This window comes from Zosterops lateralis (assembly GCF_965231275.1).
Source record: "Zosterops lateralis genome assembly, chromosome: 5".
NCBI classification, from domain to species: domain Eukaryota; kingdom Metazoa; phylum Chordata; class Aves; order Passeriformes; family Zosteropidae; genus Zosterops; species Zosterops lateralis.
This window is the reverse complement of record NC_139766.1, coordinates 41,864,281-41,892,279: the sequence shown is the minus strand read 5'-3', so window position 1 is coordinate 41,892,279 and position 27,999 is coordinate 41,864,281. Positions and strand designations below refer to the sequence as shown.

Sequence of the window (27,999 nt, the reverse complement as noted above, 5' to 3'; positions counted from 1 at the left end):
AAAAAATCAATGTAGACCCTCTAAGGAGTTCAGAAATACCCTTTTCTTCTCTTTTTTTTCTTTAATGCATGTATTTCAAATAAAGCTAGGCCAACCAACAGTTTCCCTACTAATGTCTTCAGTAATGATAATGCCCTATCTCAAGCCTACAGTCAAACCAGCTGTATAGCATGGAAACATAAAGCAAAATAAGTCATTAAATGTTTCACTCCAACTATCCTGTAGTGGTTCCTTTCCTCTTTTAATGGACAAATTTGTCTCATCCCCCACTTCATTTCCATAAGGAAATTATTGTTGTAATATTTGTAAGATTGTATTTGTAAGAAATTATTGTAAGAAATTGTTGTAGTCTCTGAGATTATTTGCAGTATTAATCCTGTTTCAGGCACTGTGTGCCTGGTAACAGCAAAACATGATAATGAATATTTCAAAATAAACCAAATCCTCACTGAGAGATGTGTTTTCAACTGTGCTGTAATCACTGCTCATCTCTAGCCCAGGCACATGGAGATTGGCTTTGTGGTGCCCTCTTCAGTTCTGCTTCCTCTTTCACTTCCACCAGCCTCTCCAAATCCAAATAATAAAAATAAAACTAAGCTCCAGAATAGTGAAGCTCTCAAATTAGGATCATAGGTAGAGTTGGAACAGACTCAGACTGCTGTGACAGTGCTTAACCTCAGGGCGTGGATATGCTGTTTGACAGCTCAGCTTCAGCATTTCTTCTCCTTCTGGAAAAGAGTGAATTATAGCTGTTATTTCATAGTAGAGTGAAGCCACTTATCTTTGAAATCTTGTGCATTTGCAACCTAGTTTGCTTTCCTAAATCAATAAAGCACTGCGTGTGATACCCTAATGTGGAAGAGCTTGGGGCATTGTAGTAAACTGCAATAAGAGGAGGCAGCTGGTAATTTATCATGCCCTCAGTGATGGGAGGCTCTGCTTGAACTATGGCTGGATAACCTTAAATGTGCATGGAAAATGCAATCTTACCTTTTGAACTGGAAAACGTAGTCCACTGAGTAAAAGTGGGTATCTCTGCAAATCTGTCATGAAAATAATATTTTTAAATAAAAATAATTCAAAGTTTTGTAATTTGTCATAGCACTTATGGTTTTGAAGAATTTCCTTTTTTAGACTTGAGAGAGTAGTTAATTTTTCTCTGCTGTGCAGTTCCATGCTCATCCTTGCTGAAGTATCAAATTCTTAATTAGGCTGAGGGCATTATGAAGCAATTTAGCCTCTATCATGTTTCACTTGGAGTTATTTTTGTATCTATTTGCAAAATTCAAAATGTGTAGGGAACAAGATATAGCCATTTCAGCATCCTTCTGTGCCCAAACTTGTTTAAAGATCGAGTTGGAAAAGCAGAGCAAGTTTGATAACGTTTAGCCTTACTAAGTTTGATTTCAAACACAACGGCTTCTGCCTGATTTTCCAGGGAAGAGCTTTTCCCATTTATTTACAGCTGTAAGATTTGATTCTATAGCTACTTGGCATTTATAGATGGGAGGTTAGAACTTCTGTTTAACTTCATTGCCTTTTAAACCTGCGCAAGGATAAATAGGCATAATCACAAATTCCGCTCCCGTAATGCCATGGCGGTGTTGACGTGGAAGTTGTTCCTAAAGTAAGTAACAAATGTTTCTCACACCAAAGACATTGCTGCTGCAATATGACTGTTAATGCAGTCTAAACAATCTCTAGGCAAAAGTCTTTGATGTCTAGTGGCATACTAAACGTGCCAAGTATGTATTCCCAAGTACAAATTCATGGAAAGAAGAGTTTTGAGATCTTCACAGTGATGTTGAATGACAAAACAAAAACAAAACTAACAACAACAGAGGAAAACAACAGTTGGTAAATGCAAAACAAAAATAACAGAACAACAATATTTATTGTGTAGATTTGCACTGAGCCTACGTGTGTTTTCTCATTATAAGGTGTGTGTTTCTCTAGATGAACAAAATCTGACAAGCAAAACACTGGGGGAAAAGAAAGGAAAGTTAATCATAACATAAATGTACTCCACACATTTGGAAGAAGACAGCTAACACTGTCAGTAATGATCCATGTTTATTTCTGTTTTCAAAATATCTAGAATAGCTTTAGAAACACACAAAAAATGTTCTTTCATAGGCTCCTAATTAAATATTTAAATTTTAAAACTTACATTTTTTTTAACTTTTTTTTTTTTTTAATTCTCTGATATGCCTTCTACTTAGAGAGCTGAATGAACAAGTTTTTGCCCTAGGTAAGGGTCAGCTTTCCCTGACCAAAATTATCATACTACTGCATACAGTGATAAAAGCACAATGTTCTCAGTCAAACAACTTCTGTGTAATTATCTCAGCTGGATCCAACATTGGGTCTGTTGCCATTTTGTAGTCATAACATACTAATTTAAAAAGTGCTGCAAAAATTGTTAATGCAATTTGAACCACTGAGAGACTAAATAGATGCTTTTCCTGTCTGATCTTCAAAGGCCTTCATTGCAATATTGTTTCTCATATTCCATACGTTCTGCTTGGTCATCCACACAGTTTAGTCATCAGAACTGTAAATTAGCTGTGCTGTTAGTATGATGCCAGTTTTTGGGGAGAAGCCTCCCAGTAAATTGCAGTGAAGCTTGTATCTAGTTTCTTGTTTCAAAACCAATGGGCAATGGTCAAATTTAGTTTGGGAAAAATATAGAAACATAATCAGACCTCAAAAAGTACTGGGCTTTCCTCTGGACTTTACATCCCACCTGGCCAATTTGAAAACATATTTTATAAGTCTGGAAGACAGATTAATCCCTGTTGCTCTGTCACTAATATAACTAATGCTGTGTGTCAGCATCCTGTAGCTACAGGTTCTAAAAATCCCTTGTATGTAAAGGGGTGAGAGGTGCACTCATTTATTTATAAATAATCCTGCTTTCAGATTTAAAAGTTTTCCCTAACTTCCATTAGGGTTTGATAGCACACAAACATGCAGTTAAAATCTATACAGTTATAGGATTTATTATGTTCTGTTCTAATTTAAAATGCAAACGGTATGACTGATGTGATATCTTCAGTCACACCACCTTGTTCATGAAGCAAAGCCAAGCCCAGCAAGAACTGACCTGGACTGACTCCACTAAAATCAAAGGAGAGGCTCCCACTGTCTTCAGTGAGCAAGGAATCATAACTTACCTAAGTTAGGAAACTTATAAAAAGCTCATATGTTTCAAAACCCCAGTGTTTGTTACTCATGAGCCAGCCTTCCTCAATAGATCTGGAAAAGACTGGAGGTGCTATCAGAGGGGTTTTTTTCACTTTAGATGAAGAAATCTAGGTTGCGCCACCTGTCACAGAAGCATCATGTGTAATATACAGTCTCTTCCCATGCAGTCTGTGATATGTAGATTTCATAAATAAATGCCTCAATCCTTTTTTATCTCCAACTTAATTGGTTGAGGAGGTACAGTTCGTTTAAAATTAGTGTTACTGTTGTATCACACTGAATAGCTCTTCTGCTCCATTTCAGAACTTGTTTTTCATGTAGGCTCTTCATTTATTTCTAGTAAATCATGCAACACAGGTATAAGTCCTACTTAGAATAATAAGTATTTTAGCATAAGAATTATGTTAAACATAAGAATTATGTAAAATTATTATATTAACATAAGAATTATGTAAAAAATGCAAGCACCAGAATTCTTATTAATTTCAAAACAAAAAACACACATTGGCCCTAATCCCTTGCACCTCTGCAAACCAGACTCTTTTGCCATAAATGAGACATTAGAGACCAGTAATTTCTGTTACACATTTGACTATGCTTCACATACAAGCAATAATAAAAGGGAGAATGGAAGAAAAACTGTGCTAGTGTTTGATTCTATCTTTTTTTGTATCTTTAATTATGTAGAGCGGTTAATGGAACAAAGTAGCCTGAGCTATTTTGAGAGCACAAGTTTCCTCAGTGTTTAAAAATTTGGCTTCTGGACAATTTTGCTGATAGTTCTGCAAAACTGTTTTTTTGGCAGCTAGGCAATGGTTGCAGTGTGTCTACATTTGTTTTTTAATCACAGTGTCATAGCCACATTTTTCCAGTCTAGTGAAGCAAGAACAGGCATGCAGATTTAATTTGCTTCTGACTCCAGAGGAGCTTTTCGCTGGCTAAATGTATTTACTATTGTGTTGCTCTCAGCTCTAAGAGTTCTCTGAACAAAGGACAGCGTTCCGCTCCCCAGTTGTAAATTCACTTATAGACATTCGTCACACACAGAGGTTTCCAAAAGAACTGGGGCAGGGAGTGGCTGTTTGAAGCCTTGCACCTATTTGCCTCTAAAAACACAAATTTCATCTGTTACCATGTGCCACACAGTCACCAGGTGACTGGCTTGCCTTACTAAATAAGTTTCAACAGACCAGCTCTTTTTTCAAAAGTGACCAATAAAAACTCAACAAGATAAACATAGTAACAATCTATATAATGTAATGCTAGTTTTTTATGTGTTTCTTTGAAGGTCTGTAATCATACAAAGAATTATTGCAGTTCTGCGGGTTCATTAAACCATCTATTAGATTTCCGTAGCAGAAATCTAAATTTCGGTGGGGTATTTCAAAACATCTATACAAAATAGATGCATTTATGAATTTATGTTTTAATATTACAAGATTGCTCATAAGGGATGAGAAATTTCATTTTTGTCTCAGCACATTGCAGAAGACCTTGATGTTTTATAAATTTCAAATTAATACTAGTAATGAATAATGTTATAATTTATCTTATGTTTTCCTGGCATGGCATTTTTCCCATCATACTTAAAATACAATTTGAATGTATGAGGCGTAATTTGATTTTGAGCCCTGGATAGCAAATTCTGTTTGTGAGCCATCAAGTAAATATTTGACAGTCAATAGTATACTCAAAATGTATCAAATATCTGGGGAAAGATAGGATTTTCAAGCTTCACATTGAAATTTTTCATATATGGCCAAATTTCATTGTCATTGCCATCCCTCCACAGTATATGGCGCTGAAATAATAAAGTTTACTTTAATGTGCAAATGCCAGCACATGGAATAGCTTTGCTGAAATTTTGAGGGTTTTTAATATATTTCACAGGAATAAAGATGAAACATTGAGATGTGTATCTTTTGGAAATTCGAACCTGCCAGTTTTCTTAAAAGTTGCACTAGCTTAATTAAGTAGCCTTAAAATCATAAAAAACTTGTCTAAGTATTGTAATCTATTTCATCTAGAGAACTGTAAATCTTATGCAAATTAATTTGTTCCCTGTCTGGTTTATTACAAATTGCATTGTCACATATAAGCAGACAAGCTACATGTGAGTTCAATTCATCAGCAGCTACAGGACACAGTGTATGTGCAGTGACATGCAGATTGGTGTCAGGTAAGTCACCTTTGAATTGATTGATAAGGTGTCCAGCTCTAAGATCTTAATTGTTTCTGCTTGGATATTTAATAACTGAGACAGTGAAATTCCATCCCAACTTTGCCCTCCCTCCAGGCACTGCAGCCCTCGGTTTTGTAAAATCTCCATGTGGTTTTGGTCTTGCTGCAGGTTTTGAGGCTGTATCAGGATGCCTCTGTGGAAAAGAGCAATTTTATTCCTTAATCTGTAAATATTTTTAAAGGAAATTCTTCTTGTCTAGATGACACAGGTTTTCCTTCTACCAAAAGACACTTATGCAAAAAGCCTGAAGTAATTCCTTACAGCAAGCAAAAGTTTATTCGAACAACTGACAAAAAGAAATATGTCCATGGGTTATGAACAACAGAAAAGGCAAAATCAAAGGGTGACACAGTTTCTCTTTAGAGTGTTTATACATTTAGCTGATGGCATTTCTCTGTATAATACCCATGAAGACATGGCTGAGAGAAGGGGGAAGTCATATTGATAGCATCCTCATCATAAGCTCCATATTAAGAGATATGTCTTTAACTGACAATAGATAATACTTTCTTGTGATGCCATCATCACTGGATCTGTCACTGAAATAATTACTCAAAATCTGTAGTTTGTCAGGGTTAACATGCTCTTTCTCATTCCCATCACAAGTGGTAATTGGAAACTTTCAGCAAGAAAGAGCATATTAATCTGTAGTCAGATGAAACTAGTTTGCCACTACTTATTTCACTTATCTCATGTAGAAGATTTGATGATGTCTTGTTTTCTCAGATCTCTTTTATTTTTAACAGAACCACAGCCAACTTAATCTGTTTTAGAACTGGCTTAGGGTAAAAGTAATTTCTCATCTGAGCTGTTCTCCATCAAATGATAGATTTGAGATTTCAAGACCAGTACTACTACCAGTCATTTCTTAAAGTGTTTGGAGAACCTTGCCTCAAAAGATGTAAACAGGTCACAAACCTTCATATAAATTCTAAACGACTGAAAAGTGATTTACGGTTCTGCCATTGAGTGTTTCACCGAATGGTCGTACCAAATATAGTTATTTGCACAATACATTCTTTTGGGATTTGACAAAACAGTTTGGATAAAATAGAGACTGTCCCATGCTTGGGCACAGTTTGGCCCAAAGCATATATTTCTGGAGGTCAAAAGATGTTTAATAACTTGTTTTATTATCTTCAGATATGCCTTTTATTTCTAATAGAAAGCATGCCCTGAGAAAAGCCCATTATTTAAAATGAACTTACTAGAAACACCAAACAGCCAGAATGATTCCAGCATAAAATAATCCATCTTCTCTGTGAATTTTCCTCTTCTGTTTTATGGCCACCCAAAAATACACAGCTGCCTCTAGACTTCCTCAAAAATGCTGAGGAACCTCCCCTTTGTACAAACTGCTCCATCATTCCTGTTAGTGTAGGAGGCAGTTCTCATCCTTTTTCTCTGCAAATGTGACATACTTTGGTGGTCACCTCTTGTACATGCTTTATCCCATGACAAAGCATTTTAAAAGTACACAAAAAGTGGAATAGAATCTCATTTATCCACTCCTTAGTGTCAGAACAGGAGGGTTAGAATTTATGGCTCTTAACTGTATATTCAGAATCTGCAAACAAGTGTTTAGTTTTCCAAAACTTTCTGTGAATATAATTATGAATTAGAAAATCCAAGAGTATTTTCATACCATATTCTTGACTGCAAAGCATTCATTTGATATGATCTATACATCAAGAATAATCTCATTTTTAAACTATCTTTCCAAATTTCTGTATAAAAATCTTACCTTCTCTGTGTATGTTGAATTCTCACATGTTGCTGAGTCCAGTCGTACAAATGAAATTCAATGGATGTCCTCCAGTTAAATAATCAGGAATAATGATAGAGAAAACCTCATTACGGTCCCATCTACAGGGTAGTAGGCTTTTAAGGCACTTGCCACTTGACAAAGGATCTATTCTCATCACTTCATCAATTTCAGATTCCATACTGCAGGCAGTCCTAAAACTGAGCTTCTTTTGAGCATTGAAAACAGGCTGGTTTGCCAATACCTTTCATTTTGTCCAAAATGCATTAGACTGCTTCTGAGTATTAGCTTAATGATCTAGAATGACAAAATTGCTAATGGATCAGAGCATGCAAGGGGCTCTCAAGGAAGTTAGTAAAATGTTCTTGAATGTGTTATCAGGTCTGGTTTTTTCTCTCACTGGAGCAATTCCTGAAGACAGGCACTTATGTTTGCTTTGAATCTTGCGCCTTTTCAGTTTATGCATAACAAACAAATAACTAGATGAAGGATAGTTTGCCTGAAGTTACTTAATCTTTCATAGTATCATTAATCAGTACATATAACACATCTTTTCAGCTTAGCAAAGAGGCAAGCATCTCTCAAAAACAGCTTCATCTGTAGGCAGGTGTCAGGAGATGCTTTCAAGGTCGTTTCCCTGCCTGTCTGAGAAAACAACAACTGAGATGTAATGTGACTTGAAAAATGAGAAGCCATTTCAGAATAGGAAAAGTTGCAAATAGAAAAATATTTTTTATTTCTCCCTGCCTATTTTGTAGCCTATCTATATACTAAAAATGCTTAGGTAAATATAAAGATTTATAGAGAAATACCCATGAGGAATTGTATTTAAATATAACTAAACTTAAAGTGTGCTGCTTTCAATTGTCACGGATGCTTTGGCTCACCAGCTAGTGAGTGCCATCCCAAGGAGCATTTCTGCTACTGCTGCATATTCATTAAAAGAGATGCTTTAAAAGCTGAAGAGAAGACAGACTCAAATTAATAAAACTAAAATCCAATCACAGCTTTTAAAGGCAAGATCCCATTCCCTTTCCAGCTTGTTTGGAAAATGGCTACCTGATCAGTCAATTTACAGGTCTAATAAATAAATAACTAACAGAACAGTAGTTATTTCTAGCACCACTATATCTTGAGATGTCCATTCGCTGGGAGGAACTAAAAGGTTCTTGAATTTTGTTCTTATAGCCATAAACTACTCAGTTCCAGTACATCTGTGCACTGTGACCAAATGGGTAATATGGAGTCATGCTGTGTTTAAGATGCATATTAAATTTAACACGAACACTCTGACTTTAATATGTTACACCAAGTTCCTTCTTCTCCTGAAAAGTAGTGTTCCTTTGGCATTAATCTAAATTTTCAGGAAAGAAATTATTGGCTGTGGTAGTGCAAGGTGTCCCTCTGTACAGACTAGTCAGAGTCATAGTAATCATTTCAACTTTCCTAGACAAAGTGGCAAGCCTGCATGCTTAAGTAAGTATGAAAATATGGTTCCCTCTCATTTTCAGGCTCCTAAATAAATAAAAACTTCTGAATTCACAACTATGTTTTTCAGTGTGACTTCCATAGCCAGCATTGTTACTGACAGTATAATTAACTGTTACTTCTATGCAGCTCATGTTGTTTGTAGATATGTATGATTAAGCAGTTGTATAAAAATATCCAATGGGGTATAAAATGCTCTGGAATAAAAACCTGTATTAATTAGACAAAAATTGATGCAACTAAATTAAGTGAAGATATTTCTACCTTCCATTTCTACTTTAATATCTTTTATTTGTGGTCTGTTAATGTTGTGTGGGTTTTTTTGTTTTTTATTAGAGGACAACAATGGATGGTCTCTGCAATTTGATAAACATTATACAAAGGACAAATACAATAAACTGAAATCTCTGTATGCATTTCAGACAAAGACGCCTGAGTGCTGTAAGTAATTACAGATACTATTTGAGTGATTGTTAATGATGATTCCTAGAAAGAAATACAGAGCAAATATATGCTTAGCAGGAAATTTAGTGCTATTTCATTTATAGCAAAACAGAATTAATATCTCAAATGAACAAATGCTAATATGAAGCTAATTTCAATTCCATTAAGGATGATTCATTTTCTGCAAGAGAAGTGTCAAACGTCTTTTAATTAGCATATGCCAATTAGGAGGGCAATATAAATGTTTATCTAAATATGCTGATACTGCTGGAGAGACCATGGAACTGGCATATATTTCAGAGTGAAATGAAGGTAACATAGCTTCTAGTTCACTTCTCTGTACATCAAATGAAGTTTGCAAACCCCCTCCACTTAGGCAGGTCTTTGTACAAACTTTTTGATTCTGCTTTCTACTGTGATGAGCAAAGACTCCTTGACCCAATTTCAACTCATTTTCACCCATGGAATTGTGGTCTTTCTAGTAATGAGAGTGCTGAATAATCTAAAGAATTGTTGTAAAAATCCCATGTCAGAATCTTGTATATCATGTTTAAGGTTCAAGAGTTTTACAAGCTCTTTCACAGAGGTAATATAATTTTTTGTGTCCCTTTATATTTATGATTAGAGTCCTCTCAGGTCTAAATTAATGCTGTAAAAACATGTGCCTTAATTATGTGCAAAGAGCCTGCTACGTCTGTCTTTGTGCTCATTGGTCTTTTATACCATATTTCTTTTCTCCATGTCCCATCACAACACATATCCCACCTTTTGCCCCAACCATGTTCTTGTTGTCCTGCAGTGGCTGGTGATGTGCCAGCAGAGTGCACTTGCCAAGGGCTAGAGGTCTTCTGTGATGCTGCCAAATTACGTGCTGTCCCATCAGTCTCTTCAAACATAACCATATTGTAAGTAGAGAAGTAACCTGGCGTCTTGCTCTGTTCAGGTTTGACTGTCAATCCTACAACTTTTTCACAACTACAGCCTTAAAATTATGATCAGCTGGTGCTTGTCACTGTGTCTCTGTTGACAAGAAAGTAAGAAGTAAACTCTGTGACTTGATCGGTTCATGTTTGTAAAAGTGACTTGAGCTACAGTTTCAGGATATCTAAGAAAATCTACAAAAGAAATTATTCCTTTTAAGACACAATGCTTAGAACCTGTTTCTTATTCTTTGATCCTGCCAATATTCCTAGTCTGTGTTTCTGTCTATAAAGTCAATAACCTTGAATTCAGTGGAACTCCCTGCTGGAGCAAATCTATTTAGTTCTCATTTTATGTCTCTGAATACGCTATTAAATAAAAGGATTTAATGTGGGCTGAGTCATCATGCAGATGTGTATGTGTAAGCCAAACTTTTTTTTAAGAGACCAGAATATGGTTGATGTGCACTTGATTTTCACATTGCTGTTTGAGAGTCAGTTTTAGGTGCACTGAGCAGGGAGCAGCATCCTGTGTCCTTACCTGAGGATTTCCCTCATATATCTGGATCATGGATCTTTACTTTTGGTACCAATCTGTGCTCACACGTGGCTGAAGTTCTCCTTGTTGGAGAACAAATACTGCAACACTGCATAACAAAAACTGATGTGGAATGTCAAATGTCTATTTAAATTGGCTTCTGGCTCAGCGTCGAAAAAGAATTCAAAAATACTGACCCAGTTCTAGGTGGAGAAAAAGCAGTGAGTTGGTTCAGATGGCTTTCAGGCTAAATTCTCTTCTAATCAAACCATGTCCTGAAGGAATTTTGTTCCTGACAGGACACTTGAGTGTCACCAGTGGAGACATAGGGACACATGAATTGGGAAATATGCTCTATATGCAATTGAGATTTGGAATAAATCTGTTGTTTTTATTCAAATATTTTTAAATCTTAGTTTGAACTATTATTTTGTCAGGTTTTTTTCCTGGGGACATGGATTTTTTTTTATTATAACATATTTTTCTTACTGTTTAAATAGATACAAGCATACAGAAAAAACAGGAGTAGCATGTTCAGATGGTTTCATGTTGCTTTTTTTATTTAGCAGTGTGAGATCTGCCCTTGTTAATTAACAAAAGCACTGTAGGAACTTGGGACAGTAGTTTTACTGTATGCATTCATTCCTACAGGTCTCTTCAGAGGAATCTGCTAAGGAAACTTTCTGCTGATGTTTTCAAGAAATACCAAGATCTTAAAAATCTGTAAGGGAGTGCTATAATATAAAATACCTTTCTGGTGCCTTAAATGTTCATCTTTTCCTTCCGCCATATGTACACACACAGAGCTTAACATTTAAGTAAAAAAAGTTTGGTTTGTCTCACCCTTTGGTACCTCATGTGTACCCTGTTTGGCTCAAGTACCTTGATTTGATGTCTGTCTTTTTGCAAAACCATTATTTCTGCATAATTAATAGTTTATGTTTATAGATTGATTTATACTAGAAAAATGCTAAATTTTAATTTTTTCTGAAGTATGTTACATGTATAATAAACAGTAATATGTCAAAATTAATTAAAGTAAGTTAATGGATTTATTCTGGGGAAAGAAGTTTGGAAACTCAAAATTCCCATTATCATGGGAAGCTCATTCCCATGGCACATGGTTTTACTCCTAGTTATGTCTGGTGTTGATTTGATAATGCCCAACAAGTCAAGTTATTATGGCAATACAATACCGTTTTATGTTTTCCAGTGTGTAACATGTATGCTGTTCAAAAATCATAAAAGTTGAGGGTTTTTAAACAAGTTTTCTTTGTATAGAAGTAGTGAAATAAAAATGAAATGCAAAGTCTAGAGTAGGGCTTCTATGCAACATAATCAAAATTCTTTCATGGGAACTGTGCTACACTGCAGCACCATCTTGTGTTCTGAAAGTTAAGTCCCATTATGTCTCTTAAATTCCTGAAAGGCAAATTTTCACTAAAGTAAGTAAATCCTTACCTATCTGTAGAAAACAGTTGTTTCTAATATCAATTTCACACTCTTCTGATAGATAATTTTACATTTTCCAAAAGGTCTTGAGCAGTGTTTGACAGAAACCCATTTTGTAAAAGCCAACGTCCAGTTTCTTACTGCTTTCTAGCAGGAATACATCTAGATGTTTCAGAAGCTGGAATTTGATTTAAAGGACTTATGTTTAAATATTATTCAGATAATAATGTTATAATGCCTTATAATTATTTGAAAAAGACTTGGCATTTGCAGTTGATACTTTTCAACTCATTACTTCACTAAAGTAGATAAAGATATCCAGAATTTTAAAAAAATAGCATCTTTAGTTTACAGAAGATTAATAATATTTGCTGTATCTTTTAAAACGTATTATCATAAAAATGCCATATTTTGAGAATTCTCCAGTACCACAAAAAATTTCAAAAATTATTTTAATTTTACATTTACTGTGCAAAATTTTGGTTGTAGCAGAGATTTGAATAAACACAGAGATCAAGTCACACAGGTGAGTACTGCAAGGTTAGGACCTCATCAAGGAGGTTGCAAACAACACTCCACTGTTCATCTTTGGCAAGGCAAGCATCCATAGGAATGATTTTTTAAATTTTGCTCTTTGTGTGAATTTCTTTAAAAACAACCTTGCAATCTTCACAGCTATAGCTGTGAAATGGTTATTGTCAAATTCAAGGTGTAACAAATATAACAGCTTCTTTTAAAGTATCAAATGTGGATTCAGTTTAGCTGATAGATTTTGATTGGTTTCTTATGTTTACTTTAACTTTGCTTGTAGAGAATAAATTGTTTGGGGTTTGTGTCTTCTTAGGTATCTTCAGAATAATAAAATCAGAGCCATATCTGAACGTGCTTTCAAAGGTTTATACAACTTGACAAAACTGTAAGTATTGCTTCTAGAATACTGAAGTAAAAAGCAGCCAGCAGAGCTCTGACAGTCTCTCTCTCTCTCTCTACTTGATTCCATATTAGGAACTTGCAAAGTGGTCCAAAACTTTAATTCAATGATTGAATTGAGAAAGCAAAGACAGATTAGGAGGTCTCTGTGCAAGTTTCTCTGGCAGGACAGTACTTTGAAAAGACAAGTTTGCTCCATTCTTCAATCCTATTCCCCAAATCCTCAGAATGGAAGGAGGCAGTATGGTAATTATCCTGGAGAAAGCCAAAGACAATGAAGAAGGAGTAAAATTAAAGTGAGCGCTTATGCTGGATGAAAATTCTTTAACACAGTGTTTTGGTTTACAAACGTAATTCCAAGTAACCAGTATAGGTGATGAAAGCAACACTTTTTTTCTTTATTTTGCAGGAACTTTTTGAAAGATGTTTCTAATTTTAAGGGAAATGTTCAGTGCAAGATACAACTTATAAATTGCACTGTTTGCTTCGGAATTTTTACTGCAATGTTTTCAGAAGGAAAGTTTTACAAAGATGTACCTCTTGTTCTTTCCATCACACAAGTGTGGCTGATTATCTGTTATTACAGCTGTTATTATCTTCCCAGACCAGTTATAGTACCTCTCCCCATTCATTTTCAGCTTTTCTTTTTCCATTATTCTGGTATCTGCATCTATGACTAATGTCCTTAACAATGACTGAATGGGATCCTGGAAACTTTCATGGAACAAATCACTCCACAGAAGGAAACTGGAAAGCATCTAAAATATGACACAGTGAAAATATCTATCTGGCTGTGCTTTCTTATGGATAAGACAAAGTGCTGTACAAAATTGCTCTTAAAATTCTCACTAGAGAGAGTCCTGTCTTGCTCTCAAACAAGGGCATGAAAATTACCATAATAAAAAAAAAAAAGGAAAGAAAGAAATTATGAATAAAAAAGGAGTATTCTGGTAAATTATCAAGGAAAAATAATCTTAAAACTCATTTTCATGTGTCTGCTGCTAAATAATCATTCCATTCACTCATCTTTGGTTGGTCTTGTTTCAGGTACCTGAGCAACAACAAGATAACAAATTTGGAGCCTTTTGTCTTTGCAGACCTCCACAGACTTGAATGGCTGTATGTAATTTTTTTATTTGTATATTTATTGACTTAATTAATTTTAAAATATATATAAATATTTTGATTGCTTTCAGTTTTGTGCATACCATTACTTTACACTAGCTAATAACTAAGGAACTCCTGTTACACTGTGCAAGGTAAAAATGCAATTGGCTTTGGTGAGAGCAGAAAATAGTTCTTGAGCCTTAATGGCTTCAATGAGTGATGAAGCATAACAATAGTAAACAATGTTTGTTAGCAATTGCTTATTACAAATGAATATATTAAATAAGCCAGGTACTATAAAACAATAGACAGACATTTTTTTGTGCAGGTCTTTTCCTGTAAATTGTACTTAAAATATCCAGACAAATGTCATAACCTGAAATATTGGCTTATTACTGCTTTTCAGAGGAATTTTGACTAAGCTATTAAAAATAGGCAAATAATATGTCTTACATTCTTCTGCATGTTTGGGACAGCTGGATTGCCACATAATACTATTAGGTTGTTTTACTTTGTTTTTACAGAGAATCCATTCAAAGTTCCTTGATCAAAGGATTTAAAAGCCTCGAAGGAAAACACTTTTTATAAGTCAAAAGAAATTATTTTCTCTAAGTTAATTTTTTTTAATTTAAGTTTTTCTGAAAGAAAATTAATCCAATTAATATCTTAACCTGTCAAGGAATAGTTATTTTTTTAAGTAGTTTGACTAGACTTTTGAAGAAATTCACTACAAAGCTTGCTACCTTTTATTATCTCTTCAATTTAAGACTGAAGCCATTTATCAATCTGATACATATTTTGCTTTAATTTATAGGATAATCGAAAACAACAGGATAAATCGGATCTATCCATTAACGTTCTATGGACTCAAATCCCTTATTCTTCTGTAAGTGTAAAACAAGATTTAAAAAGGTGTTATTTAAAAGAATAGGAAGGGCATATCCATATAAAAACCTTTTTCCAACAATGATGCTTGCTCACCTCAGAGTGCTGGCAGTACACCTGCAGCTTTCCCTTAGCCCAGGCAAAATGCTGGAGTAGGAGGATTTTGGCAGCAGTGGACACACAGTGTCTGGAAAAGTATAGGGAGAAGGGTGGGGAAAATGGTAAAAGGTGTCACTGAGAGGGCAGGGTCGAGGCAGCTGCAGCACTGGGTTCCAGGTGTCCTCCAGAGCCATGGAATGAAGGTCCCACAGTCCCTGCCCCTGCCCAGGAGGGCAGCCTGACACCCTCCCCAAGACCCTGCCTGTGATCTGCCACTGCCCTCTCCAGCCCAAAAGATGAGGGGCCCTCTTCCCCTGAATCTCAGAGGGACACCTCCCTCCATATCCCACTTCCTCCATCATCCATAGAAGTGACATGTTCTGACTGAATATAGATTTATATTGAATTGCTACATTTCATTTTAATAGCAGTGAATATCAGTGAATAGACTGAACATCTTTCCTTTACCTGGTCATTAGCAAGCTAAGGATAAAATACTGCTGCACAGAATGCCACAGGGAAAATATATGGAAGAAAATACTACTACTCTCAAAATTATTCAAGATTGGAATGATTTGTTTTTCAGAAGTACATACGAGACATGGTTGGGATCTTTTTCTATAATGAAACTGTGCAAATATAACCAGCTGTACTATTCCTCTTTTTTTTTTTTTTTTTTAGAGAGATGATGAATAATTCTCTTGCTCGTTTGCCTGATAAACCTCTGTGCCAATATATGCCAAGATTAAACTGGCTGTAAGTCTACTTTATTTCACTGGAAAAATATTTTTTTGTTGTCTTTGTATGGCACTTCCACACCACTTTTTCTTATGGAGTGCTGGGTCTTGCAGAGTGCCTGATGGCCTGAAGTCATCAGTTCAGTGTGCGGAAGTATTACACATCTGCCTCCCATTCTCCTCTGTGTAGTCAAGTTCTGGTAGTATTTTTCTTCAATTACCTTAGAATAAGTGCCTGAGTTTATTTTCAATGACTGATGGGGTTCTTTTCTGTCTCAGAGACCTTGAAGGCAACCATATCCATCATGTGAAAAATGCCACTTTCATCTCCTGCAGCACTCTAACTGTACTGTAAGTAATTGGATATGGTAGCTAGCCAGAGTGAGACGTGCTCATGCTGAACAGTCAAGTGATTCATTACAGCTAATATAGAATTTTCCTGAGTACTATGCTTATTTATATCTTGAGGTTATTAAATTAAAATATTTGGTTTGAAGTGAGTACCCCACAGAATACCCACTGCTTGTATTTTACAGAAAAGTTGAGCATTGAAATATGTAACTTGACTTCACTGAAGAGATTATGGCTGATACTAAGATTTAGAAATTTTCATTATAACCTTTATATTGGAGTCAAAGATCTCATAATGAGAACTAGCAAACATACAAAATACATAGCCTGTTTCTTTTTTTGATTGGTTGGTGGGTTGGCTGGCTCATCAATTTCAGAATTTTCTCCAAAGTTTCTTCAGTGATGACGTAATCATCTTAAGAAAATCCCTTCTACTTTTAGATAGATCAGTAGACTCTATGGTGAGTGTCACTTTCCATTTTTAACTCTTCTGCAGCACCCATGTTCTTGGCTTTCTTGTAATTTTTAAAAGCCAGGTAGTTCATTTAAGGAATAAGCTCAGTGGAGGTGAAAAAAGGGTGAATGAAAAGCTGCACAACCAGGTACCTGTATCTGAGGCATGATTAGGTCACAAGCCTTCCAGCCCACTTAATCCTCCTCCTGCCCTCAATCAATGTACAGTAGCCTTCCATGGGTGTATGTGTGTGTGTATATATATATATGCACAGAAGTACATGCATGTATGGGATATATAGGCAAAAAAGTTGTTTTCCAAAGGATAAAATGGTAAACTTCTAGATGCAATTAGCTTGTTAACTGAATTGTGCAAATATTTGAAGATGCAGAAAACAGAACTTTTAAAGTTTATAAAACCTTATCTCCAAAATCAAATAGACACCAAGAAGAAGCAACGTAAGTTTGTTTTATTCTTTCAGGGTGATGAGACGAAATAAAATCAGCTCCCTAAATGAAAACAGCTTTTCTTCTCTCCAGATGTTAGATGAGTTGTGAGTAGATTTCTTCTCTTATTTATACAAGTCATACAGTTTTGTGATTTATATTAGAAATATCATTCATCATAAATTCTATTTCATATAACATGTTCTGGGGATGGCATCCTTCTTTAGGGTATTTTTTAGAATATATATTGAACAGGAAAGAAATAATCAATAAAATACATCATCTGTATCAATCATATTGGGGCTTTTCTCATATTATCTTCCCTGAATAGAATAATATTAATTATTCTTGTGTCACTATGTTTCACTATGTATCACTATCTTGTATCACTATGGTTTCATGTTTGCCAGTCTGTTTCCCAGAATTAGTGCAGTAACTGAGTGTCTTTTCTGCTGTGAGATAGGATTAGGAGAAAAGCAAAGCAGGCTCAAACTTACATGGTATAAAGATAGATTTTTAACACACACTAAAAGAAGAATGAGAATCAAAATTAAATCCCCAAAAACACTTCTCCTTCCCCACAACTGTCCACTTTCTCACAACATAAAGAGACAAAAGCTGTGACTTTCAGTCAGTTTCACCACTTTAAAGCAGTATTTCATCAATTCTAAGGTTCTTAGAGGGAACTATTTCCCTTCAACTAAAAACCAAGCTGTGTTAACCCATGACAAACTACAATCCAGGTGCATGTGTGCCTTCAGTGTCTTTTAGACCAGTTTGACAGTTTTGATTGGACTGAGACGTTTATTCCTCTGTTATTGGGATTTCTGTACAGTGAGAGTAAGGTGAAAAGTAGAGATAAAAAACCAAATAAAGATGTGCTATTTAGCCCATGTGCCATCATGAAACAATATGTTTAACTAATTTGTAAGCTTCTACAAGACAAAATAATGGTATTTTACTTTCTTTTTGATGGAAATAAAATAACAATGAATTATGTATCTAATGGTATGTTCTGAACTAGAGACAAATCAAGATCTGATAGATTTAGCTTCCCACCTTGCTTTAAAATTAGTCTTTTACAGTCCAGATTTCTGATAACCTATAGAATAAATAATATCCTATTTAGCAAATAAAATTGTATATTGTATATTCAATAAAAGTATATTGAAACTGTAAAACTATTCAGTAAAATTACTGTGTGTAGTAAGAACTTACTGTAACCTGTGTGTTTCTGCAGAGATTTGGCTAACAACAAGATTGAATCACTTCCTCCATATATATTTAAGGAACTAAAGGAGCTTTCACAACTGTAAGGATTCTTGTTTATTATTATACATAACTGTATATTTGTCATTTGATATGATGCTTTCGGTCATATGTGTCAGGAAAGAGAAGAGCACATTTGTTTGGATGCATCATTTAAGTTCTTCCTTAAAAAACGCACCTAAAGCAATTCTATATAGCATTTTGTCCAGAATAATTTTGTAAAAGATGTGCATTTTCATTTCCCAAAAGACAGCATGCTCTAATTCTACTTTTTTCTAGATCTTGTTAGTACATACAAGATGAGCTATGCTAGCTACATCATGAAAAATCAATAATTGCTTGGGAATGCTTAACATGATACCAGGATTAAACTGTAAAAGTAGATTGACTTTGTTTTTAGAACAAGCTGTAAGGAATGTAGCCAAAGTTACTTTTGTTGTCTTTACAGAAACCTTTCTTACAACCCCATCAAGAAAATACAAATAGACCAGTTTGATTTTTTAATTAAACTCAAATCCCTGTAAGTATCAAGTTTTTCTATTTTAGTTGTATTTTCTTGGTGATTATGCACATCTCTCTCAGTAGCATGCGATCCAGAATATGTTTTGTAAGAAATTGCCCCTGAAGCATTTAGTGGGAGTTTTTGCATGTGCACTAACACAGCAGCTCTAACTTGAACTCTGCCAGCAGAGCTCTTCCTAAAACTCTGAGATAGTGCAGCAACAATTTTGCAAATCTGAAATTATGCTGCAGTAGATTTAAGTACATCTTCACTGGTCACTTCACACCTGAAGTATCCCCCTTGGTGTATAGCACAGCATTGGTTCTTGTCAGACGGCATTTCAAAATCATAGAACAGTTTGTTTTGGAAGTGACCCTTAGAAGTCCTCTAGTTCAACTCCCCTGCAATGAACAAGGACATGTTCAACTCTATCAGGCTGTTCAGAGCTCTGTCCACCTTGACCAGGAATGTTCCCAAGGATGGGGTATCTACCATCTCTCTAGACCAGCTATTCCAGTGTTTCACCACCTATTAAAAAAAAAAAATCTCCCTAATATCTAGTCTAAATCTACCATTTTTTAGTTCAAAACAATTAGCCCTTGTCCTAGTGCAACAGGCTCTATTAAAAATGGTTGTAGAGATTGAAAACCAGACATTTCCTTGGACAGAAGTGCAGTAGGAGTTCATGATTTGACCTGATATGATTATGTGTGAGCTGTAGCCAGCAGTATACACATAGCTTTGTTGATCAGACCAGCTCCCTCAAAGTGACTAGAACCCCCTGGCCAAATTCAATTAAATTAAAACCCTAAATCTGGTAAATTTCTAATGAACTGAAAATACTAAATCTGTGTGTCATGAAAATAAGCAAATCAGCACAGAAAATAATAACCAATTACCTCCTTAACAGTCAAGTTACAGCATGATTTTATCCTTTTATCTATTATTTAACACCAAAGAACACATACAACTCAGTGATCATGGCCTTTCATGTTTCTTAGTTAAAAATGTTAAATCTTGAGACAGATCAATAGGTAACTGTATTTTGGCAGTTTGTAGAGCACCAGTTCTCTCTTTATCTGTTTGAAATAGTAAAAATAGCTGGGGAAAGCACTCCTTTGGACTGATTGCAGCACTTAAATGTTACTTAAATAATAGTAGCATACTTCCATGTTGGGGCTTTCTCATGTCTGCCAGCAAAACTGCCCACCAACCCACATCAACTAACCAGTAAGTCTGTACTTTTCTCCATTTTTGCCTAAATGTGTTCAGAACTGACATGAGTATTACATTCAAATCTTTGAACAATAAATCCAAATAAGGCTCTCCACAAGGAGATCCAAAGAACCCTGACCCAGTTGCACATCTAACCAGGGAATGGGATGGACTGGAAGAATACAAAACCTGAAGTTCTAGAAGAACATCTTACAGAGTTAAATTTTATTGATCTAGGACTGCGGGGGAAAAAATATTTCTGCTTTCATATATATATAAGATAAACTTTAAAATAAGGAATCCCACCTGTGTGTCACAAAAAAGCCAGCATTTTTTCTTGCGTGCTGTGTTCTGTGTCCCAGCTTCCTGCTATTTTTGACAATATGAAGACTGAGTTCTTGGGTTGGTTTGTTTGTCCAGTAAAGCACTCCCTGGGATAAAAGAGAGCAGAGATGTGTAAAAATATTACAACTAGAACAAGTTATTATTTTCCCAGAGATGATGAAAGAACATCAGTAGAACAGCACTTTGAAAGAGTGACATATTAAACAGACATTCATGAATTCTCATGACTGAGAGCAGCACTTAAAATTTTCTTCATGAATCTTGAAGAACAGTGAGTTCATCAAAATTATTTGCAATTCCTTTTTTGTTCCACTTCAGATTTTATGTAGACTTTTTGGTCAAGTTTCAAAAGGTTGACAGATTAGATGCAATTAAAGTTCTTCTCTAGTTTCCTATAAGCATAAAATCACAACTAAATGCTCATAAAAATTGGTATTTTACTAATGAGTTTCAATGGCCTTTTACTGAGAATATATTTTTACAGCAGCTTGGAGGGCATTGAAATTGCAAACATCCAGAGGAGAATGTTCAGACCCCTGAGAAACCTTTCCCACATGTAAGTAGATTATTTTAGAAAGTTTGCTTTCTTTGGCCTGTATTTTACAATTACGGAATTCTGGATAATTGAAAACAAAGGTGTAAGAAAAGCAGCACATGAGCAGTTGCCAAATTTTGGCAATTTTTTTGTCTTCTTTCAGAATATGTTTTCTGAGTTGTTACTAGTTAGTTGTGATATTCTGACAGTCAATCTAGAATGATCTCTCATCTGTTTCTCACGACCAGATATTTCAAGAAATTCCAGTACTGCGGATATGCTCCTCATGTGCGCAGCTGCAAACCCAACACTGATGGGATCTCCTCCCTCGAGAATCTTTTAGCCAGCATCATACAGAGGGTGTTTGTCTGGGTTGTATCTGCCATTACCTGCTTTGGAAACATTTTTGTTATCTGCATGAGGCCTTACATCAGATCGGAGAACAAGCTGCATGCCATCTCTATAATGTCTCTCTGCTGTGAGTACCCTGTATCCAGAGTATCTTTTTAGTCTGCTCTTAGATGTATATTTTTATTATGTTACAGTGACATATTTCCAGCATTGGATTAACTCTACTTTCATGATGCTGCAAACAAAACCACAAAATGCTGTGGCTTATATACCAGGAGATCTCATTAAATGCTGCCTTTGGCATCTGGGACATTCCAAAGGTTTCATGTGTGATTTTCATGCCATGTGAATTCTGTCAAATTCCCACTTTTTTCAGCAAGAAGGAATAAAATTCCACTATCTCAAATGCCCACAAACCTATATTTTACTATGTATTTTTCAGTAAATAACAATTTCTGCATGTAATTATTGTGTTCAAATATTCTATTCTTTGCTCAAACCAAAGGTTGTTTAGGCAAAAATAGAAAATTAATCTATCCTAGCTCCCCAGTATTAGGAATCGTGGTGGTCTTTTTTATTTTAGTCCTGAAAGAAAGACATGTTTATGGATGAACCACTTGACAGTACAATCACTGCAATCCTGAGTCTCTCAATACAGGAGCGTCTATAAGATTGCACAAATGCAATTAGATGTGTTTTGAAAGATAATTGTCAACATTATATAAAATTATTGCAACATTTCTAAATACAGCATGTCAGTAATTTTGAAACTTTGTTTTCCCATAGAAACAATCAGAATACTGAATACTATGCAAAATTTTTAGCAAAATATCCAAGAAGCCTTCAGTTCTGTGTTTACAGGTCATCTCTCCTTACTAGTCTTACAAGACTACGTACATGAGTTTTGAACCAGCATAAAGTGAAAAAAAATAAACTTTAAATCCAGCAGAGATTACCTACTCTGAAAAAATTATCTTAAGCCAAATGTTAATATAGAAATAAAGAAATAAAACTTAGTAAAAAGGGTTGGAAGAATATTTCTATAAATACCGTTGTATATTTTTCTATTTGCAAACCAATTTTACCAGAGCTTTAAAAAATGGAAATGAGTATGAAACATGGACTGTGAGTCTAAATGAAAAGGAAAACAAAAACAAACAAACAAAAAATTATACTGCCTTAATTGTAATTCATAATAGCATTCCAGATGCAATATTGATTTTATATCTATGTATTAACTAAATTGTAAATACTTATATATATTTATACGTGTGTGTGTGTTTGTGTGTGTGTGTCTGTTTTCCAATATACATATGCAGAGAATGGGAAATTCAGATGTGTAAATAATGATGTTAAGCACTGTGCCCACAGGTGCTGACTGTCTGATGGGAATATATTTATTTGTGATTGGAGCTTTTGATCTTAAATATCGTGGAGAATACAACAAGCACGCTCAGTTGTGGATGGACAGTATTCACTGTCAGTTGGTTGGATCGCTGGCTATTCTGTCTACAGAGGTGTCAGTCTTACTGTTGACTTATCTGACTTTGGAAAAATACATCTGCATAGTTTATCCTTTTAGGTGTTTGAAGCCCAGAAAATGCAGGACAATTTCCATTTTGGTTCTTATCTGGATAATTGGGTTTGCTGTTGCTTTCATCCCACTGAGCAATAAGGAACTTTTCAGGAACTACTATGGCACCAATGGCGTCTGTTTTCCTCTTCACTCAGAGCAATCAGAAAGTTCAGGAAGTCAGATTTACTCTGTTGTGATTTTCTTAGGTAAGTTGCATTTCTTCTTTATGTATTACTAGAGCTGAAAAGGAACCAAGTATCCACACAAATAAGATAGTGCTGATGTTCACACCTCCTTGGATTTAGATGCTTCAGGAAGCATTTAAAGACTATTTCCAATATAAATACTTTACTGTATTAGATGTGTACCTACTTATCTTAAAATGCATGAAGGGCTGAGAAAGTAGAAATTATTGACCATTATGCTCTTGAATTAATAGACTATGCTAGGGAAGTAGGACAATAGTAAGACCAGAGAAGAACTATTTAGTTTTAATCAGATGGTAGCCATTTGTCAGTTATCAGTGAATAAAATGAATACCTGAGTAGAGGCAAAAATTCAGTCCTCAGATGAGGACAGACTCAGATTTCCTGGCCACTTTATTCCATGGGACTAGCAGTTTAGATTAAATATTCCTCTTTATTACCCAGACTGCAAATAGGTGATGTTGAATTGCCACAATGATTTTCAGGTATAATTAATTTTAACTTTTAAACAGGTGTAAACTTGGCTGCTTTTATCATCATTGTGTTTTCCTATGGGAGCATGTTCTACAGTGTTCACCAGACAGCTATTATGGCCACTGAAATTCGGAATCATATTAAAAAAGAGATGATCCTTGCTAAACGTTTTTTCTTCATTGTATTTACTGATGCACTATGTTGGATACCTATTTTTATTTTGAAACTCCTTTCTTTACTTCGAGTAGAAATACCAGGTATGTCCTTTCTTTTATAAGGTAATTTCAACAGTGCATGAAATGTTTCTTCTACTTCAGAAGAAAAATAATTTAATGAAATGAACTACATTGCTGCAATTAACTTCATGTTCTATATCGATATAGATGTATACACAATATAATTAACTATATAGTTTTCCTATTTAATTGAACTGTATTACTATAAGCATGAAAGATTAGCCACCTTTGTGTTACATAGAAAACTCCAAAATTCAAATCATTCAAGTCAATCTGCATATAATGTCTATAAAGTGTACAAAATATATTTAAAAATCAAGTCTCAGCTGCATTGGCTTTTCTCATCTTATGACTTTTGCTGATTCTGTTGCCTAAATGTCTCAAGACAACATAGTACCTCCTTGATTTAATAATGTATCTTGATTTAATAATGCAACTCATTCTGAAATAACTTTATTTTACAAGCTGGTATTTATAGTTCAACTCATTAAGTTACATAAAGCTCTGTTTATCTTCTTCATGCTGTGAATACATTCCCATGTAAAAATAGTGTAACCTAAAAGACTAAAATTACACCTTAATTTTTTTCTTCTCTTTGCAATACCAGCAGATGCCAGGGAAAAAAAGCCTCTTTGTGTGGGGCTTGTGAACTCTGTTAGAAAGGAGATGTCAGCATGAACAGAACAATCAGCAACAACAGATTCAGACTCAGTGTAGAGATGTATGTCACAAGAAAATGTTTTAGCTCGGACGATTTTGTCTTATGTGCTGACCAGGAGGGTTGGGAGTTGAGACTTTCAAAGTTTGGACTTGCATCTCAAATGTCTGGAAGTTATGTTGATTATGTCAAATATTCAGATATTTTACATCTTTTAAAATTCTTCTTGATATTTGATATCAAGAAGATATCAAATGATATCTTCTATGATATTTGAAAGAAAATATTGCAAAAAGTAGAAGCAGCTCTATTATAAGTCAAGAAATTTTGAAGAAATTTTGCGGGATCACAGGGTGATCTTGGGTTCAGCAAATTAATGTTCTGTGGCAGATGAACCAGATTAAGCAGTAATTACTCATTTCATGAAACTAAAGACCTGACAACTAACTGTCCGAATTGACACAAATTGTAAACCTAATTTGAAAGTATTTGCTTTTTGTCAGTGATACATTGTGACAATATTAGAACCAAGCACCTGCTTGTTTCCAAAACTGTAGCCAATGTGATGGGTGTCAACAGAAATGTCTTGATATTGCAACAAAGTTGTAAAACTGGGGAGAGGCATGGGGGGTGGTGTCCCAGAAGGAGAGAAGCAACTAAGTTTCTGTGCCTCTTGGAACAGTCCTGTAACAGTTTTATAAATTAAACCAAGCAGCAGAGGGCACCCACTGACATCTCTCAGCACTTTAATCCTGTCCCTTCCCCACCTGCCCCTCAGGTAACTTATTTCCCAAACAGCAAAGGATGAGAAAGGGATGCTGTAAAGATGCACAGACTGACATAGGCAGACAGTGAACACAGAAACTTTTACCAACAGGAAAAGAAGGAAATAAGGAGGATGTATACAATGCTCTTTTTCAGGGGGAGGAATGGAGAAGTCCTGGTGCAGAAGAGAAAACAGTCTTTGAGGGGATATGGGGAATGGAGGATAGTTTTGCAGGAAAACAGAACATCAGGGGCACCATTAGGACTGCATGTCATCAGTCCCGGGAAGAGGATGAGGAACAGAGATTGCAGGAAGAGATAAGGAGAGAAGCAGACACAAAATGTTTTGAGGCAAGAAAAAGGGGTTCAGCCAGAACAAGAAGTCTGTCAGGGCAAATAGGAAGCTATGGCATAGAAAAGAGGGACAAATGGAACTACTGGGAGAATAATAAATGCCAGCTTTTGCAGGGAGTATTGGAAACAGAGGGAGGTAAGAGGCAGTACAAGTGTAACAGAAAGAAGAAAAAGAAGAGCACCTGTTGTGCAGGAGCTCAGTGTGAAAGCACACGATCCCCTCTCACCAGGAAGCTGTGCTGCATTGGCATCAAGTGTTTATGCAAACTGAGGAGTGCAAACACTGGGATGCATATTACAGCTGCCTTTCTTTTTCCTTCCCTAAGGTACCATAACTTCTTGGGTGGTGATTTTTATACTGCCAATAAACAGTGCTCTGAATCCTCTTCTCTACACTTTGACTACACGACCTTTCAAAGAGATGATCCATCAGGTTTGGTACAACTACAGACAAAGAAGATCCAAACGAGGTAAAGGCAGCCAGAAACCCTACGGTCCATCATTCATTTGGGTAGAGATGTGGCCAATGCACGAAATCACGCCAAAGGTTACGAAGCCTGTGCTTTGTACAGACTCTTCTGATGCTTCAGTGACTACACAGTCAACAAGACTAAATTCCTACACGTAATTACATTTGGGATCCTCACGGTGACATGGGCACTGTTAGCTTCACATCTGTGGGCTTGCTGCTTTACAGCCATGAGGAAAGTGAGGGAGGTGTGACATCAGGGCTCGCGGGAACCGCTGCGGGAAGAAGAGGGAGCCATGTGTCTGTTTGCAGGTAGAACTGGCATTTTACCATCTCACAGCAGGACCTGACATTCTGACAATTCATCCTAGATCAGAATGAGATATCAGCTGTTTGCGGCTGATTACAAGCCAAGAGTGTAGGGGGGAAAAAATGAATTGTCATTTGAAGCATCTCATCCTGAAGGCAGGTTGTTTCAAAATCATCTATTTATGGGGAAGTGTATGTGTGTGTGTGTATTTTCTTTATTCTTTTTTTTAAGTTCTCATTTCAACAACTGATTTTTTAAAGATTTAATTGGTTTCCTCATTAAGAAATGTATTTTCTCCTCAAAGTTTCTGACTGGCTCTATTTAGGCTGCATCATTTCTTAAAAAGCTTTAGGAGCAATAGCTGTAAGAAAAACATTAAGTTTCATAATTAGGTCAGTTAACTATATATTTTAAAAGCCAAACAAGTGAAAATTATATTCCTTTTATAAATTTACAGACTATTTCACTCATGTAAAGGCAACAGTGAAATTGTAATGTTAGTTCTAATACAGTCACCAGTTTGGACAAGGCCTTGACCAGCCTGGTCCACTGGGAGGTGTCCCTGAGATGATCTTCAAGATTCTAATTCAGGCAGAACCAGAACTGTGGTGAAGAAAAAAATAAAAAGGAGAGGTTTGGGTTTGTTTGTTTGTTTGTTTTTTCTCAAGTCAGTGTCTCCCGGCTTTAACTGGTGGCAGTTTTCCCCTTCTTACTCTGGAAAGACTGGACTGAGTATCCCAGCATCTTGCTGCTGCTCTTTTCCTCATTTTTCTTAACAGGCTACCCAAAGTAGCTCACCACAGCTTGCAAACTTCAATGAATTGCAGTCTTAAGATGTCTCTCTATGTACAAGGGAGATGGCCAAATAGAAAATTATCAGTCTTAATAGCTGTCATGGCATCTACATTTTAATCACTTTGTACATGACTGGACACGTTATAATTAAAGTAATTTAAAGACCACAGCCATTCGGCACTTTTTAAAGCATTACTTCCCAGAATTACAAGAGTAAAATACAAAATATCCTATCTGAAACAATCCCCTAGAGGCAGTTCCTTCACACATTGTTACTGAAGAGAATTTTTTCTATTATGAATTATTACAACTTCCCTTCTTCTTTCAGTACCGTATTCAGTCTGATGGCCTAGAAGCCCAAAAAGGTAAAAAAAAAAGCTTTTTTTTGCATTGATTTGAAACTACTTTAAGTTAAAAGATAATTCCAATGTTTGCACTTAACTTCTTAACAGTATAAGAAGTAGAATTTTGAAAAAGTGTGACTCACACTTCAACTGTTTACAGAACTTTGGATTATCTTGAAACTGAAGATGGTTAAGCATCTTGTTTCCACTGCTGTATGTTCTCCTAAAAATAAAATATTATCTGCTGAACAAAACGACTTCTTTTCCAAGCTGTTTAGCAATATTTTGGGTTGTGGGGGTTAAAAACACCTAAGTAAAATCCTGTCACGTGGATTGCCTTTAACTAGGACAATTAGAACTGAATTCAGTAGAAGTCCTTACTCTGAGGGGCTCAAGGACTGTAACTGCCTTTGCTGAGATTTGCAAGGATCCCTGACCTTGCCATTACTTGTTTTTTCACTGCACATTATTATGGTTTACTCACTGTCACCTTTGTTTCTATCAGTAAGACAATAATAGTCAATACTTCA

The 27,999-nt window shown here is 35.6% G+C and overlaps 1 protein-coding gene across 1 annotated transcript in view; it reads left to right on the top strand.

The window, feature by feature from the left end:
• The window catches only part of RXFP1 (relaxin family peptide receptor 1), a gene marked incomplete at its 3' end in the record, with an annotated part of 44,362 nt that extends 18,183 nt beyond the window's left edge, over nt 1–26,179 (top strand). Inside the window, exons 3-18 of the mRNA XM_083860818.1 lie at nt 9,039–9,143; nt 9,946–10,051; nt 11,256–11,327; nt 12,901–12,972; nt 14,034–14,105; nt 14,908–14,979; nt 15,759–15,833; nt 16,094–16,165; nt 17,101–17,172; nt 18,306–18,377; nt 18,783–18,854; nt 20,881–20,952; nt 21,180–21,409; nt 22,654–23,064; nt 23,577–23,795; nt 25,878–26,179. Of these exons, the coding sequence (XP_083716944.1) occupies nt 9,039–9,143; nt 9,946–10,051; nt 11,256–11,327; nt 12,901–12,972; nt 14,034–14,105; nt 14,908–14,979; nt 15,759–15,833; nt 16,094–16,165; nt 17,101–17,172; nt 18,306–18,377; nt 18,783–18,854; nt 20,881–20,952; nt 21,180–21,409; nt 22,654–23,064; nt 23,577–23,795; nt 25,878–26,179 (2,096 nt within the window). The remainder of the gene's footprint in view (nt 1–9,038; nt 9,144–9,945; nt 10,052–11,255; nt 11,328–12,900; nt 12,973–14,033; nt 14,106–14,907; nt 14,980–15,758; nt 15,834–16,093; nt 16,166–17,100; nt 17,173–18,305; nt 18,378–18,782; nt 18,855–20,880; nt 20,953–21,179; nt 21,410–22,653; nt 23,065–23,576; nt 23,796–25,877) is intronic.
• Between the last annotated feature and the right edge of the window lie 1,820 nt (nt 26,180–27,999).